The following is an 18,707-nucleotide window of genomic DNA, read 5'->3' as shown; positions in this document are numbered from 1 at the left end:
GTTTTACGTTTTTCCTGCATGAAAGGCTTCTTTTCTATGTACCTGCTTCCCCTGTATTATGCAGAAATCTGGTAACTGTACTCTCCACTTACTTTACTTTTCTAGAAGAAAAAATGTTTACATATCAAATGGGGAAGGGAGTAGAGAATATACCTAATTGCCTGGCCTAAATTTTAATCTTAAAATTTTGGCATAGAATGGATTTTAAGGGTATCTGTTTGGCATTGGACAACTGTCATCTTGAACTTGCTATTTATGAAAATTAAACAGGAAAGTTTTAAAAGGTTCAATTTACTCTTTTATTTAAAGATAAAAGACTATATTGATATAGATAAAGATAAACTATTATTCATTATACTGACTTAGTAGTATACATAACTGTCTCCTCAAGTTTAGAAAGGACAGAGGGAAAGGTAGATTTGAAAAGCTGGAAAAGTAAGATAAAGGGATATTGTACCATGCCAGCAAAAACGCAATATGTTTTCTTTTGTATAATAAATATATAATAAACCCCAAATGTGCAATTAAGACTGTGGTCATCACTAGAGGTCAATCATATTTACTGATTTCTCATCCTTGGATGAATGTTACCACAGCCATTTGATGTCTTATATTGCATAACAGTCATAACAGACTTCTTGATCAACTTCATCCCTTTAACCTGTACCTCTTTTCTTATCCTTTCTTTTCCTATATCACTTCCTTCTTTTCCGTCTCTGATATTCTTTCCCTCTCTTTTCTCCTTTTGCTACCTCCACATTCTTCTTCTCTCTCATACACATCCTCACTGCTACTGCTGACATCCATGCAGCTCACTATCTGTGCAAAACTGCATAGTCTAAATACCTACTGGCAATTTAAGGTCCTTGAAGGAAACTGAGCTTCCCAACATACTGGCTTGTGGTGTCACCTCACAGTAGCACTAGGAACCGATGGCCAAGGGTGTGGCCAGCCCTGAGCACACCAGAGACTCCTCATCACGGCCTCGACCACCCCTGGCTGCCTCACAGCCTCCCTGGCTGCCAGGACCCTAGAAATGCTTCACAGGCAATTAAGTTTGCCGCCGAGGAGCCACACTGGCACACTTTCTAAACACAGATGTGTTACGGAGGGAACTGCCTAGTTCCCCTAGTACAGACTGGAATGAGTTAATAAACTGAATGCTATGTTACTAGATTACTAAAATTCTTAATGCGTGTATGTAGTTCCTTGCAAATGAAAAGCTTTTCCTAAGTGCTGAGAATTTATTCTGAGTGAATTTTTAATATAATAAAATCCTAGTCCCATTTTATTGTACTCATTGTTATTTAATCAATTTAAACGGAAACATGATAAAGACTAAAATTATTCTAAACAGGACTAACTTGAACTCTCTGTCTTATGAAACAGAAAGAAATATTATACTTTGATAAATGTACATATAGCTTGCATAAGCCTCACTTGAACACATATTTAGTAATATGGCTAAAGTTATAGCTTAAATGTACTTTTTACTCTTAGGAAGTTTCATAAATTTTTGCCTGTTCCCCAGCTTGAACATTTTCAGAGCTCTTTCTGAACAATTTCAGTTTATTGCTGTGTTTTGGCTGTAAAAACTGCATTAGAAAGCTTGTGTTTTAAAAATCAGCATCCACTTGAACACTAATAAATCATGGATGCACATGCCTTATACTTAGATTTTCTATAAATTTGCTTCCTCAAAATTTCAAGTCTGCATTACATTTGATCCACAGGTGTCCATTTTAGGAACAATCATAAAAAATAAGATAAGCTTGGGGTCCTACTTAAGGAAAGGTAAGGAATGGACATACTTGTTTTCTTGCAAAAATAAAATAAAAACATGCCCATAATGCACATTAAGAAAAAACATACTTGCAGAGCAACACAGTGATCACAGTCATTATTCTGAGGACACATATTCACTGGCAGCAATTCAGCATGAGTTTTCATTTCACAGTAATACAACACATTCCATTCAATGCATTTGTTAACTTCTGTGGTTGTGCAACTGACTTCAAAACGTGAAAAGAGCATAAACTGTTAGTGCTATCTTAGTGCCACAAGTACCGGTTACTATCTCCTGCTTATCTCCTCAGGGTGTCACGGATCCACCATTCTGCAGCTTTCTAAGTTTGGGATTTTCCCTAAGGGCCATGAAATTCAATGTTTTTGCGCGCAGAATTCACCATTTTCTAGTGCCCAGCATTCATTGTCTGTGTCTATGTGCCACTGAGGCTTATTTGAAACTGCCTCTGTTTCATTTTCCCTGCATGAAAGGAAGTACATTTTTTGCACAGTTTGGCAGGGGGTAGAGTTACAGAGCTGGAAGGGACTCCGTATCACAATAAGGGAAAGCTAAAAGCATAGATGTGTATATAAATACAAATATACACGCTGGAAAAACAGTACATGAGGTAGGAGGAGATAAAACTGCTGTAGCTACAGACACTCTTGCTCCACTGCCTGTCGCACAGAGCCTGAAGCAGGTTCTGGGCTGGGTTAGCTGGACTTCCACATTGTGGAAACTGAGCCTTCAGGAGCAGATACATCTAACTTGAAAGCGAACAGCAAAAACCAAATCATCGTGCAGTTTATGATCACATCATCTAGTCCAACATCCTGTATAGTACTGGCAATTAAAGTTTTATGCACATATTTTTTATTAAAGCCCTAATCTTGTCGGTTTGACTGAAGCACAGCTTGTGTTTTTACTAAAACGTATCTTCCAGAACGGCATCCAGTCTCAGTCAGAAGACATCAAGAGATAGAGTACTGATTACTGCCACTGGGAATTTGTTTCAGTGATTCTCTAGTTTCATCTGTTAGATATTTGATACTGTTACATCTTTCTTCACTGAAGAGCTGTTCAGTACCCAGTATTTTCTTCTTGAGGAGATCGTTGCTCTTTTTTCCCAGCTTGCTGCCCAGAGTTAACTGTGAAAAGCAAGAATTGATTTGGGAGTCCTGTACCTTTGAAGAGATGTTTATTAAAGAAAAAGAAGTTACAAGTCCAGTTTTTCTGAACTCAGAAGTATCATACATCAGAGCTTTTTTCTAATTTTCACACTGCTCAAGCTTTTTTTTTTTTTCTTTTTTTTTAAGAGGCCATTGGTCTAAAAGCTCTATAAAAGCTCTATCTCCTTGGCATTTACTCAGGACCTTAATATCACTGCTTGCTTCATCTCAGCATTTCTACTCCTGCTGTTCCACTTGCATACACTTCAACCAGCTAATGACCGAATCTTGTTTTAAGCCTCTGTCCCCTGGGAAAGCTGTCTGAATATGGGGTTTAGCATCTGCTCAAGCCTTGCCATCTGGCTGGAGAGGGTGAGGGTGATTTGTGCTTTTTTTTAGTGGAGGGGGAGCAACTATTGAGGTCATGGCTACATAAAGGAGCTTAGTGGCTTCTTTACATCCATCCTGAATAAAATTTCAGTGCAGTTTACCTTGGGGGTGAAGCCAACTCCCAGCTGACTAAGGGGGGGATTAAAGGGAGCTGTGAAACCACAGGATGGGCATGCTATGGCATCCTGCTCTCTCAGCTAGAGCCAACCTCAGAGCAGGGACTCCATAACAAACCTCCCTTATGCTGCCCACTAAATCTCTGCTTTATCTCATCATTATAGTAGTGACATACAGTAATCAAGACTCCTCACAACTTTTGTCTTAAACCTAACTTGGACATTTCAAATAGCTGTCACACAGATGAAGAGAATAAACTCTGCATCTCAAATAATTTTTGTGGCTATTTTATACAATCCAGTTTGTAAATACTTGAAAACCGTAAATGCTAGAGGTATTCTCTGGCAATGTAGCATCTGTCTCTCCAGCACCGGAGGAAGGGACAAATCACTTCCCTACTCCCCATTTTCAGACCTCTGTTTTCAACTTGATGATTGTACTAAGTCTTCTGCCACAATGTCCTGCTGGGAGCTCACGTCAACCTGCACGCCCACGGTATCCCTGACAATCCTTTCAGTCTACAGAAACCTGCCTGCATTTTCTGTTCTTAAATATATAACTTTACATCTGGCTGCATTAAAGTGCATTTCTGTTTGTTCAGGTTACCAGCTTGTCCCATCCATATAGGATTGTTTTGCTAATCTTATGTCATCCTCACAATGATCTGCAGAGATTTTTATATTTATTTCAAAACTGCTTAAAGTATCAAATAGCAAAGAGTCAGCCAGTGGTATCAGTAGAAATCCAATAGGAACCGGTCCCTTAAATAATCACTCTTCATTTATCACCTTTTTACCGAGAACTGTAATTTAGCCAGTTCTCAATCCCTTCAATGTGTGCTCAGGGTTATAGCCCACTATGACATTTTGAAGCAAAGAAGTCTATTTATTCTGCACCATTTTCCCAGCAAAACTAGAGAACTCCTCAAACAATTAATGACCTTTGTTTGACAATTTTACACCAAATCCTGTTGACTATCATCAGTTTCATTTTATAGTTTCATATCTGAATCTCATTTGAGCTTTTTCTTTTAAGACTAATATAAATAGTTATTTGAAAACGTTGCATATTGGCGCAATATTTCTGTGCATGCTTTTTCCTTCCTATTGCCATCTTTGATTTAGCAGAAGTAGCTCCAGGATAGCTTTGGGTGCTGGTGATTCATCCGTTCACTCTATGTCCAAACTCCCTTTGTATTTGTAGGATTGGTAGGTACCCTCACATGCAAGTATTTTTTTCCAAATTCTGAGTTGACATTTGGAATGCTGTTGATGCAGGAATACACGGTCTTGCCATAGCTGGAGTCAATCTGGCTGCTGTCAAATCTGTTCCGGCACAGAACAGCTGATACCAGCATTTATCAGTTACTACCTTTTTTGGATAATGTAGATGGCATAAAAATTTCTGCAAAATTTTTTAGAATGCTCTGGTGAAAGCACCCAAACTTGACAAGGCTCAAGAAAGATCTTCAATAGCTGTGCTCCCTTTATACACAATTTTTGGCTTCTAGCTTTTCATTTACCGTAAAGAGAATGGTACCCTAGAAAGGCATACATGCTAAGCAGTGCTCTGCAGTCAGCTCCAAGGGAGTATACTACTTTATTAAAGCTGACAAATCTTGTCTTTGTTATTGTTCCAACTTTCCAGGGAAAATACACATGGCTGCTAAACCCAAGACAGTCTATGAGAGTATGTTTATCTTCAGGAGTAATTGCGACTGATTTGTATCCAATGTTTGAGGCCTGCACAATACCGCACTTGCCTTTTATGAGATAATTTGAGAAGCTCAGTTCTCCCACAGGGGCCTGAGGTTGTCTACAAGTGTTCATACACAACAGAGAACATTATCAGGCCGCTAATCTCTGCAGCATATATACATTTTTTTCTGTTCTGAGACCAAGAATTTGATGAGGCTTCTCTGGCTAAGGGACACATTTATCTCCAATGTTAACTCTCATGATTTGAAATTTGACTTAAAAATTAATTTTTTATATGAACTCATCTGTTGCATCTTGCAAGATATTTATTTATGCTTTGGTAGGATATTTTTCACCTCCTTTCTTTGCTAAACAGTTTTGGCCAAAGTCCTCGTCAATTGCTGTGCTGTGATGGCTAGACTTAAATCTCTTTTGTCCTGCTAATACTGTTCAAAGAAAGTATCTGACAAAAGCGGGTATATTTATTTAGCCCTGACAAAATTTCAGTGTTCAAGATGATACAGCTCACCAGTCCCTCGTACTTTGATGTCAGTTGTCATGTTAGGTTGCTCCACTCAAACTGCTAGCATGTCTGTTTTCTTTTATCTTTACTAATTAATCTCCCACTTTAACGATCACTAGCCCTTGTTCTTGTGGGGGACTTCAACCTGCCAGATGTCTGCTGGAAATACAATACAGCAGAGAGGAAACAGTCTAGAAGGTTCCTAGAGCGTGTGGCAGATAACTTCCTGACACAGCTGGTCAGTGAGCCAACTAGGGAAGGTGCCCCGCTGGACCTGTTGTTCACGAACAGAGAAGGACTTGTGAGCCATGTGATGGTTGGAGGCCGTCTTGGGCAGAGTGATCACGAAATGATAGAGTTTTTGATACGTGGAGAAGCAGCGAGGGGGGTCAGCAAAACTGCCACCTTAGACTTCCGGAGGGTGGACTTCGGACTCCTAAACTACCCTGTTTAGGAGACTGGTCGAGAGAGTCCCCTGGGAGGCAGCCCTAATGGGCAAAGGAGTCCAGGAAGGCTGGACATTCTTTAAGGAGGAAGTCCTAAAGGCACAAGAGCGGGCTGTCCCCAGGTGCCGAAAGACGAGCCGGCGGGGAAGAAGACCGGCCTGGCTGACTAGAGAGCTCTGGCTCGAACTCAGGAAAAAGAGGAGAGTCTATGACCTCTGGAAGAAGGGGCGGGCAACTCAGGAGGACTACAAAGATGTAGCAAGGCTGTGCAGGGAGAAAATTAGAAGGGCCAAAGCTGAGCTAGAGCTCAATCTGGCTGCTGCTGTAAAAGACAACAAAAAACACTTCTTCAAATACATTAGCAGCAAAAGGAGAGCTAAGGAGAATCTCCAGCCCCTAGTAGACAGGGGAGGGAACACAGGGACCAAGGATGAGGAAAAGGCTAAGGTACTTAATGCCTTCTTTGCCTCAGTCTTTAATAGCAGGGCCAATTGTTCCCTGGGTACCAGCCCCCTGGGTCGGAAGATAGGGACGGGGACCAGAATGGAGCCCCCATAATCCAGGGGGAAATGGTGAGTGACCTGCTGCACCACTTAGACACTCACAAGTCTATGGGGCCTGATGAGATCCACCCGAGAGTACTGAAGGAACTGGAAGAAGTGCTCACCAAGCCCCTTTCCATCATTTACCAGCAGTCCTGGCTAACTGGGGAGGTCCCTGCTGACTGGAGATTAGCAAATGTGACACCCATCTTCAAGAAGGGCCAGAAGGAGGATCTCGGGGAACTACAGGCCTGTCAGCCTGACCTCGGTGCCGGGGAAACTGATGGAGCAGATCATCCTGAGTGCTATCACACAGCATGTAGAGAATAACCAAGGGATCAAGCCCAGCCAGCATGGGTTCATGAAAGGCAGGTCCTGCTTGACCAACCTGATCTCCTTCTACGACAAGGTGACCCGCCTAGTGGATGAGGGGAAGGCTGTGGATGTTGTCTATCTAGACTTCAGTAAAGCCTTTGACATGGTTTCCTACAGCATTCTCCTGGAGAAACTGGCTGCTCCTGGCTTGGACGGGTGTACTCTTCGCTGGATAAAGAACTGGCTGGACGACCGGGCCCAGAGAGTGGTGGTGAATGGAGTTTACTCCAGTTGGCAGCTGGTCACAAGCGGTGTTCCCCAGGGCTCTGTGTTGGGGCCAGTCCTGTTTAATATCTTTATCAATGATCTGGACGAAGGGATCGAGTGCACCCTCAGTAAGTTTGCAGATGACACCAAGTTGTGAGGGAGTGTTGATCTGCTTGAGGGTAGGAAGGATCTACAGAGGGACCTGGACAGGCTGGATCGATGGGCCGAGGTCAATTGTATGAGGTTTAACAAGGCCAAGTGCAAGGTCCTGCACTTCAGTCACAGCAACCCCATGCAATGCTACAGGCTTGGGGAAGAGTGGCTGGAAAGCTGCCTGGCAGAAAAGGACCTGGGGGTGTTGGTTGACAGCCACCTGAATATGAGCCAGCAGTGTGCCCAGATGGCCAAGAAAGCCAATGGCATCCTGGCTTGTATCAAAAATAGTGTGGCCAGCAGGACTAAGGAAGTGATCGTGCCCCTGTACTCAGCACTGGTGAGGCCGCACCTCGAATACTGTGTTCAGTTTTGGGCCCCCCACTACAAGAGAGACATTGAGGTGCTGGAGCGTGTCCAGAGAAGGGCAACGAAGCTGGTGAAGGGTCTGGAGCACAAGTCTGATGAGGAGCGGCTGAGGGAGCTGGGACTGTTTAGCCTGGAGAAAAGGAGGCTGAGGGGAGACCTTATTGCTCTCTACAACTGCCTGAAAGGAGGTTGTAGAGAGGTGGGGGTCGGTCTCTTCTCCCAGGTAAATGCAAGTGATACCTGGGATAGGACAAGTGATAGGACGAGAGGAAATGGCCTCAAGTTGCACCAGGGGAGGTTTAGACTGGATATTAAGAAATTTTACTTCACTGAAAGGGTTATCAAGCATTGGAACAGGCTGCCCAGGGAAGTGGTTGAGTCGCCATCCCTGGAAGCATTTAAAAGATGTTTGGATGAGGTGCTTAGGGACATGGTGTAGTGGTGGTCTCGGTAGTGTTAGGTTTACGGTTGGACTGGATGATCTTAAAGATCTTTTCCAACCTATACAATTCTGTGATTCTGTGATTCTGTAACACTAAACTACCCATGGCAAATGTAATCCATCAACAAATTGTTCAGATTTGTGATGTTATTTTTTAACCTCATGGATGTTTGTCCAGTCTACATGAAATGTCCATCTTGACTGAATCTTGCATTTATTATTTTCTGTGAATCATTTAAGCAATTAATCCTGCTGTGAGGTTAGCTATTGCTATTACTTCTGGGCAAGCAAAGATGCAAATGCAAACATCCTTGTGAATGCAAACATTACAATGTTTTCTTTTTCAGAGTACTCAGGCTCTGGACAATTGCTTACACATTCTTCTGCATAACTTTTTTTTGACCTCCTCATTTTTTTTTTTTAATACAAATAGTAAAAGCTCTGGCAATAAGCTTCTCTAGCCACAGCACCTCTGCTGACAATGTTTCACATCCTGTTGTGCTTTTCTTTGCAGCATTTCGCATGTGTATATCTGACAAAGAGTATTATGTATAACCAGCACATCATGAGCCCTTTGTCCTTTGAAGTACTTATTTTTCTTTTTAGAGAAGATATATTCTGTTTCATAAGTTGTTGGATCAGCTTAGCATCTATGTTCTCTCTCATTAGAGACATTATTGCTTTGCTCCTTTGATACAAAGAGCATTGAGATTTGATCTTGTTATCTGTGCTGTGACACAAAAGTGTGAAAAAGACTTTGTTGTAGCATTTTTTAATGGTATTGAATCTACAGTGTTTCACCTTTTTTTACATTTTGGGCAACATCTAGAATTGGAGTGTGACTGCAGATCTGGGCAACTTACAGAAGAACATCCCATGACATCACGTCCTGAAATTACGCTACATCGCCACTTGTGTCTTCGGGGTCCATATGTCTCCTGGGCTTATTTAGAAAGCCAGCCATTCATCGCTGCTTCGCCGTTTAGTTTTAAAAATGAGGCACTCATTTTCATACTTTCAATTAAAAAAAAAAAAAAAAGCTATGTAGTGTAAATCACCGTTTTTAGCATTATGTAAAAAAAAAAACCACCAGCAAACCAGTAGCAAGAGAAACAGAACAATCCGGTTTTTAGTCCAGCAACAATCATGGAAAAGTTACTCATTTGGAAATTTTATAAGCAAGTCTGTTAAGCTGTTTCATATATGAAAAGACACTCTAGATAAACCTGACTAGTGCAGATTTTGCCAGCTGAGATGGTACTGGTTAGCCTGCCTTAGGCCATTCTCTGGGACGGTGGCCAACTGAGAGAGGATGGCCTTCAAAACCAAGCTGGCTCCATCCAGGTTACGTGCTGGGAACGGCCTGTGGCCCACGCTAACTCCATGTATGGGAAAGGTTTGCAAGACCACTAGGACAGTAGGGTAGTAAAGGGAATCAAGTTTTAATGTGGCATTTCCTGAAACTGTTTAACTTAAGTAGTAAAGAGATAGTGTCCTTTATGAATTTTCTAAATTGTACCACTTTTAATTTATGTTATTTTCTGTATGTATTTGCATTTCTGCTTTTCTATTTGATATGCAGTTTCTTTGTTAATGTGCCTTCATTTCAGAGTTGTTCCAGGATGGGCTGTTTGTGAAACTTTTTTTCTTGATTGTATTACCTGATTGTTCAATAAACTCCTCTCACAAAAATAACTCAAAATTTCAAGTACATCACTGCATGTCACCCCCCAAAAGAAGACATGACAGTGAATGACTCTGTTTACTACCAGTTACATTTTACAAATCACTATGCACCTAACTTATAAATAGCGTTGCTTATTTTATCGTGACCACTCATGTAAGTGAAATTACTTCAGTGCCTAAATGCTTGTAGGATAAAGCTGCAGAAGTGACTTGCAGAGGACCAACTTAAGCAGTCCAATTCTGATTTTGTGACTGAGTCAACCCCTCCAGAAACGACAGCTCTGTGTTTATACTGATTTTCTGACAGATTTCTGACACACCTTCGGGACCTTTTTTTTTCTTTTTTGCTAAAACTAGCAGAACAAAACGCTGGATTTTCCCCAGTGCTTAAGAACTGTTTGCACCCTGTGCCCATTATAAAGCAAGCGCCTTTAAAGGAAACCTATGCCTCCACGCACCCCTCCTTCCTTACCAGCCATCCAAGTCGCACCGAAAACGGGAAGCGCACGTGGTAAAGGGAGGGACTTTCGATAAAACAACGGATTCCACTAAATCTTACCACGGCCGATGAGTTCAGGGTAGAGCGTGTGCCGGCCATCCCCGCGCGCAAAGGCGGGCAGCCCAGCCCAGCCCCCCGCAGCCAGCAGCACCTACCGCAAGGCCGAGGTCGCCTTCAGGCCCCCTCCACAGGCCAGCGCCGCTCCCCGGGCTGCCCCGTACACAACACGCTCCCCGAGGTAGCGGGCCGAGCACCGAGCCCTCACACAGAGAGGGAACCAAGCGGCGGACCCCTCTCCGTCCCTCCCCTCCCCTCAGCGTGCGGGGGCGGCGGCGCGGCCTCCCTACAAGCGCGCCCGCCGCTCCGGTTTGGCGGGGCGGGCGGCGCTTGGGCGCGCGGCGGCAACCGTTGGGGCGGCCGTTAGACTACAGGTCCCGTGGCGCCCCGCGGCGCGGAGGCGGGGCGCGGGCGGCGGAAGGGGCGCCGCTCCCTGGTGGCGGCGGGGGGCAGCTCTATCCGGGCCTTTGGCGCTTTCCCTTCCTTTCGCGCCGGCGGCCGCTGCGAGGCGGCGGGTCCATGTGCGCACGGCGCGGTGCGGCCCCGGCCCCGGCCCCGGCCCTCCGCCTCCTCCTCTTTCCCCCGCCGCCGCCACCATGGACCCCAACACCATCATCGAGGCCCTGCGGGGTACCATGGATCCGGCGTTGCGGGAAGCCGCCGAGAGGCAGCTTAACGAGGTGAGGGCGCTGACGGGGCCTGGGCCGGGGCCGCGGCCGCTGCGATACTGGAAAGCGGGGGGGACGGCGGCGGGGTCGGGGCAGGCCTGTGTGAGGGGGAAGCGGGGCAGGCCCAGCGGGGGCGGGCGGGAAGGGTCCGAGGGCGCGGGGAGACGGGGCTGAGGGAGCAGGGAGGGAGGTGGAACACTCCCCCCCCGCGCCCCCTCAGCCCCGTCTCCCCGCGCCCTCGGCCCCTTCCCGCCGCCGGGCCCCGCCTGGTGTCACGGCGGCTGCAGGCCGGGCCCGGCCGCCTGACTCGCATTGTCCCCGGCACATGGCAGCGGGGCCTCCGGCCGGGGCCAGGCCATGCCGTACCGGGCGGGGCTGCTCACGGGGGGCGTTTAGCGGCAGAAAGCGGTCGGCATTGGGGAGGAGGCCCCCGTTTGCCTTCCCTGTTGGTAACAAATTATCTCCATTGTCTTCCTGCTCAGTCGGGGAAAGGGTAGTAGAGGGGTGTTTAAAGTCATCGGTGGCGCAGGCACCCAGTGGCTCAGAGGCTGGACCCAGTCCTGCCTAGGACTATCTAAGGGCAGGCTTTGGATGTGGAAGGCAGTAATTTGTCAGCGGGAAAGGAGATAGTAAGACCCCCATCACTTTATAAGTAGTGCAACCTATTAGCATAAGAGTGGCCTGGGCTGAGTTCAGAAATAAATCTGATAGCCTGGCGTAACAAATTACATGTGTTCGTACAAATCCTTTGGACTCCGGGTTCGGCAGCGCTGTCGAGGTAGGTGTGCTCTCTGGGTGTAGTATCGACACGTGCCCAAGAGACGAGGGAAGACAGGGTTCCCAACCCAGATCTGTCATCCACTTAGACTACGTTCATGTGTCTTGTTGGGATGTAACAAAACCAGCAGACTCTAGTTCCACAGGTTTCAATTTTGGAAGGTTATATTTTTGTTCCACTTAACTCCAGCTGGTAGGTGAAAACTTTTCTTCATTGATGTGATGTGGCCACGGGACTTTTAGACATTTTGACAAAAAGGCATTCTACTGTTTGGCTCAGAGAAAAGGTGATAGCTTGATGGAGGCAGTGAAGGATAAGCCTGTTCGGCAGCTCTTGTGGTGCCTTTAGTTGGTCTTTTCCACAAACGTTTTTCTTTGTTGCTCTTAAGCAGACTTTAGGTGTGACAAAATACACTTAATGCAACAGATGTTCAGCAGAGCTTAGATAAAGGTGGGCCAAATGTTCTGCTGGCAGTAGAGAAACTTTCAAAAACTAAAGGTATAGCTTCTCATATTTTAAAAAAGTGTAATTAAGCTGAATTCCTGCATGTCATTTAATAAGTGAATGGCAAATAAATATTAGGTACATTTGAAATAGATAGCTGTAAAACTACTCAATGTTTTATTGAGGTTTGTATAAAGTAATTTGCTATCTTTTATACCTCAGTAAAAAGTATTTTAGTGTTTCTTATTTAAACCAAAAGTAAAAATAATGTAATTGCCTATAAAGACAGCAATATATATGAAATCTTAAGCTGGCTCCAAAATGCAATTTTTTGTTCTATGCATGTCTATCTATATATAGTAACTTGCTTGAAATCTATTTTAGCTATTTTCTGCAGGTATTGAGTTGCTGAGTATGCAGGAAATTACATTCTCTGCCAGTCGGGGTCTTCAGCAAATGGGTAACTCTGTTGCATGAAGGATCATGCTCACCGCAACTGGCTTTTGTTCACACTTTTGAATCAAAATATCATGGTCTATCATGTACTACACAAGTACTAAATTGGTATAAAATCCAAATATCTGTGCCCCTTTAAAAACACCAGACATTATTGAATCAGTACGTAAGAATTCTTTATTATTGGAAATGTAGCCTCACTGATCTTTCACAGACCTTTTGTGATAAAGACATTTGTTAAACCCTAAATCTGCAAGCACTCGTACATATATGTCATTTTAGTCACATGCATGGTCTTGAGTTTGCATAGGTTTATTGAAGTCAGTTACGCATTTGCTTGCAGGACACTGGTCTAAATTTGTTAACTGTTAGGACAACTGTGTTACCAGTTAATATTTTGTTTCAGTTATGGGGGTCTCTTTCTCTGTACATGTGAAATCATACAGCAGCGAACGCTATTCTTGCATGTGGCCAGGCACACACAAGTGTTTTTATAATTTAAGTTTAATAGTTGTCTTTGGTTGACCTTTTAGTTTATCTTTAATTTGTCTGAAATGCTTCTGTTGAGCTGATGAGACTGGGTTTCAGTAGAATGGTCATTTTACCTTATCAGAAAAGAATATGCTTCAGTCAGTAATTGATATTCCTAATTAATGGAAGGGTTAAGTATCTAGATCTGTCTTCATCATAATCAACAAAGTTTCCACTGACTGGAGAAGGGAACCAGGGTGTATGATTCTTGGTTTGTCCAGGCTTTGTTATTTGTCCTTTGACCTTGGCTAAGTCATTAATCGTTCTATGCGTTACTTCTTCTTTCACTAAGTTTTATCAGGTTATATTGCCTGCACATAAAGTGTTGTGAGAACTTTTAAAGTTGAGATATGCTGGGAAAAAAAAAAAAAGCAGGTATCTGTCTCTTTGTATTTACTTTCTTCACTGTGAAAATAAGTTACAGGGAATGGTACCACTAGCTCTTGTGTCCAACAGCTTGTCATGTAATTTCCAGCTGATGATGTACCCTGAGGTGTTTGCCCATCTCTATCCCTGTCTTACAGGGGAAAGCTGTGCTTTACAAGGACTTAGAACCAGAGTCTTCGAGTAAGCTACTGGAAAGCAGCAAGAAGACATTGTTGCCTTTTGAAAGTCTTTGTACTGCGTGTATAAAGTGCTTCCCAGAAATGGTGATGAAAATAGATATTTTTAACTATGCAGCTATGGAATGACACTCTGAAAATAATACACAGTGTTGTTTCATCTTTTAATATCAACATATTTATAAAGGCACAGTTGCTAGATAATACTTTCCTTGCAGGTTTCTTCTTTGTAATTCCAGGGAATTTATAACTTAACTGCTATGTATGTCTTCTAAGTATCTGAGATTAACCCCAGTACATATGAGCTATTAAGACATCTTTTTAGACTGACAACCCAATTTTTGTGTCTGAGAATGTTTAAAAAAAAAAAAAAAAAAAAGACCAATTCCCAATAACTCATAATTTTTTTTAAGTCAGAGTTTAACAGAGTTTGTTTAGGAAAATGTTACCCTATTGCTCTGCTGAAAAAGTGCCTTTCAGAAGTTATGTTTAAGCTTTTTCATGTTCTAATATAAGTGACATGGGAAGGAAAAATGCTTTAGCTTGTTGACTAGTCGCCATAGCACGCCATTGGTTTAACAGAATACAGTAGGGCCTAGTTCAATGTCTTTCATTGCCTGCTTAATAGATACAACTGTCAGAACGATGGAATGATTGTATTAAATTATTGGACTCTTAACTACTGGGAGCTTTGGAGTGAAAGGTTGTCAAAGGGGAAAAAGCAATCTGCTTATTACGCGGTGCCTTTCCCCCAGGAATTTTCAAATGCTGAAATGCTATGTTTTGGATACTTTGGGGTAGACATTTATAGTGTTACCCCCATCTTTAATTTTTTTTAACCTTTTCTAACATGGTCTTTGTGTATAACACCTATGGCTGTATATTGTAGTGTGAGTAAGAACAAGAATAGCATGAATTTCCTGGCTCTAATTATCAGATCATGGGTTCTCTTTTAAAGTTGTTACTATGACATTTTACCAGAAGTACTTGATTATTTTCACTTCCCTTATCATCCATCTATATATTTTGGTGTGTGCTAGATGAGAGATGCTTTGGGAAAAGATGGTTTTAAATTTTATATATCAAGGCTGGTCCAACACTAGACATCCCCTTGGGGGCAGTAAGGAACCAAGGGAGCTTTGTCTTCATTAGGAAGAAGTTACATTCTTAATGCATGTTAACCAGTACAAGGTAAAATCCTAGCAGACAAGGTGACTTGCCCCTTTCTCATGACTTAGCAAATAGTTACTGTGTGTGCTTAGCTAGCCTTTGCTAAGAGCACATTCCTTTTTCCTCTGCGAACAGAAGAGCAAATGGGCTTCAGAACTTGCAGACAGTATTCTGATGAAATGAGCATCAAGGATGTTGGCAAGATCTGATAAGCATGTATGTAGTTTTTGTGGACCTTAAACTGGATTTACATATATATTGTAGCTGCATAAGAGGTGGCAGAACTAGCTTGCAAAAACCTGAGGTCAGAATGACTTCCACACCTGCTGAGTTCTTAAAAAAGAATTGAAAGAGTGCTACAGGATGGTTTGCTGATTCAGCATGGCCTAACAGTTCCTGACCTTACCTTTCTATAAAAAAACCAAACTGTTTCATCTCAGTGTAATAGTTGTGTTCACCTAGTCCTGTTACGGTCTAGATCAAAAATTTAATGAAGATTTTTTCAGAATTGGAATGGGGGAGATGTGTTGGATTCATATTTTTTCAGCTCCTTTAAAAATAAATTGTAGCCTTTATTAAATTAAATACTTTGAATAACTATATAAATAACCTAGGGTTCTAGTTCAGCAACATGTAGTAAGTATTACCCTTCTGGTTTGCTTTTTTGGTAACAGTAAAGGCAGTACCTATAGTAGTGTGTCTGTTATGGTATGTTAAATTCTTAATGTCTAAGAAGAATGCACGGAGGTCTTTTTACCTGAGATGAAGCTTCTTGTTTTTATCATTTAGTGGCATGCAGGCTTTGTGTGACATGTGAATAATTCTAGTATTAAAGATGAATGCAACTTACTTCAGTGAGTATCATTACTGGAGAAAAAGTGCTTTTCCGTATCATAATTAACTGTTGATAGTTCATATACCATGAACCAGTCTCTTTAAAGTTAACTTCAGACTTCATTTATATTTCAGATTATGTAGCTGGCATGACACCTTTTTTTCTCAAAAGTGTTTTTTAGCATATGGCCAACAAAACAACTCTGCTAGGAAGAAGTGCAATGAAATATGCAAAAAGATTGTGTGTTCTGGAACAGTGATTGATATTAACAGACAGTGGTGCAACGTTTGTGGTCTGATAGAATACATTCCTCAGCTAGTGAGGCTGCATAGCAAAGATTGCTCTTGGGAAAAGTCCCTGCATTCTTTGGCTCTTAGACAACAAAGTCATACCAGTGACATGGCATGTTGGAGGATTTGCAAGGGGGAAGGACTTGAGGTCGGTTTTGGTTTTGTTTTTTTAAAATGTTGAGTTACATGTTGGGAAATAGACTTTGACAGAACAAATTTTTTTCAGTTATCATTGTAGCTCTCTACATTCAATATTTATTTTAAAAGGGTATTTGTAAACGAGGAGCAAGAGAATAGAAGGCAAAGTTTCATAGATGTCAAAACTTTAAAGTCATAGAAATTGTTTCTATTCTCCATGCAGTTTAGAGTATGTAATAGCAACCATTGTGAAATCCTGATTAATTCTTGCATGCTGGAGCCATGGGACTTCTGTGTAGAATGACACTACTTGCCAGTGGCTTTCACTGAAGTGGCATCAGTGCACCCGATTCTTCTGGACACTGGGGTGCGCATGGGCCAGCAGAATCATCTACATTCAGATAGTTCCCTGGTAGACCTTTAATGAATCTCCGTTTGCAGCTCACCTTTTGTATAGTGAAATATTCTGGCTAATCGCGTGCACTAAACCCAAAAGCTAGTATTTGTGTAGAATATGTACCTAAAATAAGTGTGGGGTTTTTGTTTGGTTGTTTGGTTTTTTTTTTAGCAGTGCTGCCAGTGAAGAGGAACATGATGTCCTGAGAGGCAGCCATCTTTAGAGAGTAAAAATACTAAAGATTAAAATAGCTGAAATGGATGTGTGTTCAGTATTTTTGAATGCCGTAGATACAAAATAGGTACCTATGTGGTGTCTTATTTTAAGTTCAGTTGTTTTTTCTGGGTGCCAATAAAACATTGGATGTTCTTTTTAATAGTAAAGCAAAACAAGGGAGCAAGTGACAGGTTATTGTAGTACCTGGAGTTTTATTTGACCATTCAGTACACACATGCCTTCATGTAGCTGTCCTTACTCCTCCCCACATTTCAGTTTCTCTGGAGTCACCTTCCTTTCAGTGGCACGGGAAGGGGGTCATTGTAAAAAGTTTGGAAGTCCTTTATATTCCATTTAGAATGCATAGAAGTGTTAATGTAGCTCTGTGTGAATTTAGTTATGAACTGAATGGATTAAGAGGAGGCTTTGTGTGGAAAGTACCAGGTATTTTACTTATGCCACCTTGTATTAAAAGCACAAATTACTTCTAGTCTGAATCTCTGCATTGAACCACTAAAGGTGATAAAGTAGCTCATCCTTGTGGTTGGTTGGTGTCTGATGCTTGAGATGTTAATAAGGATGATAGTGGTAAGATTCAAAAAAAAATACATAATGGTATAGATGTTTTGGTCCTGTCCTTTAAAACTTGTTATAGTTCAAAGAATCCAGTGAAAATATATTAATCCTGCATACTAATATAATTGACATTTCTAGGGAGTTTCTGTAGCTTGCTACAGGCCTATATAGGCTCAGTCCTGTTTTTTTTATGAAGAATATATTATTTGTTGGTATTTTATTAAATTTCAGTGTGTGGCAGTTTTGTACACTGCAGTCTATTTTTTGTTGCTTTTAAGACACAACATTTTTGTATTCGATTTGTTTTGTTATTCCATTAGTTCCTTGATAGTTCTTAAGCAATTCCCATATTTTTTATTGAAATGAATAGTTTTTATTAAAAGGATAGTGGTTGTTTATCATGAAAAGTAATCCTTCATTTTTAAAACTCTAGGATTAAATGCTTTTCAATTTCCAAATGTGAAATACATTGCAAATTTTCACTATTGAAAAGGTAGCTGTTAAGTTTATCATAGGCATTGTGGAAAGACATCAGTTTGCACTTTTAAGTCCATTTTATGCAGACTGTAATATGGCCTTATTTGTAGGTGAGTTAAAGGTTATTGAAGCTGAAAGCTTTCTTCAGCAAGTTCATAATAACAAATTAAGTACAGGAGTACTTCCACTGCCATTAATGTTAGGTATATAATTGAATACTGTGCTGAATTAGGGTCTAATGTCATTTGGTATGTGTTGCAGGAGAAGTGTGTCTATTAATGTTACTTAAGAAAAGAAGGAGCTTAACGGACCTGGAGCTGTAGTAGAAATTAAGCTGTAGTAGAAATTACCAACAAGTAAATTTTATTTTAAATTTATTTATTCAACCATTATTTGACAGTTGAAAACAAATACTTTTCTTCCTTTGAAAGTGTATTTGCTTCTTCAGGACTTTGGGGATATCAGAGGGACATGGGCCAGAAAGATGCATGCTCATGTTGCAGTGTCAGTTACTCCCAATTCATCAAAACGCACCCTACAAATAAACATTTCAGTTGGACCAGATGCGAGTGTTGCTTCTGTGGGGTTTCTGTAGCCTGTAGATTTTTAGTGCACAGGATGAATACATACAACAACATTTTAACATTTTGGGGAGATTCTTAAGTCAAGTTCATTATTCATTTAAAATCAGTTTTAAATAACAGGAGATA

General features: G+C 41.8%; 1 protein-coding gene and 1 long non-coding RNA gene across 3 annotated transcripts in view; one reads left to right on the top strand and one right to left on the bottom strand.

Moving 5' to 3' along the window:
- Positions 1-332: 332 nt before the first annotated feature.
- LOC142410157 (uncharacterized) lies at positions 333-10,844 on the bottom strand. 2 transcript variants are annotated; one of them, XR_012775858.1, is made up of 2 exons: positions 10,375-10,844; positions 333-2,970 (listed from the first exon to the last, which is right to left on the bottom strand). It is a non-coding gene; the product is annotated as an uncharacterized LOC142410157 (long non-coding RNA). The 2 variants fall into 2 exon arrangements; XR_012775857.1 differs by having other exon boundaries at positions 10,462-10,844.
- Positions 10,801-18,707, top strand: part of IPO7 (importin 7) — a 38,160-nt gene continuing 30,253 nt past the window's right edge. The window contains exon 1 of the mRNA XM_075502169.1: positions 10,801-11,138. Coding sequence (XP_075358284.1) covers positions 11,055-11,138 — 84 coding nt within the window. The 5' untranslated portion in view covers positions 10,801-11,054. The remainder of the gene's footprint in view (positions 11,139-18,707) is intronic.

The sequence above is a fragment of the Mycteria americana genome, chromosome 5, assembly GCF_035582795.1.
Source record: "Mycteria americana isolate JAX WOST 10 ecotype Jacksonville Zoo and Gardens chromosome 5, USCA_MyAme_1.0, whole genome shotgun sequence".
NCBI classification, from domain to species: domain Eukaryota; kingdom Metazoa; phylum Chordata; class Aves; order Ciconiiformes; family Ciconiidae; genus Mycteria; species Mycteria americana.
The sequence above is the reverse complement of the archived record's forward strand: the minus strand, read 5'-3'. Positions and strand labels throughout refer to the sequence as shown.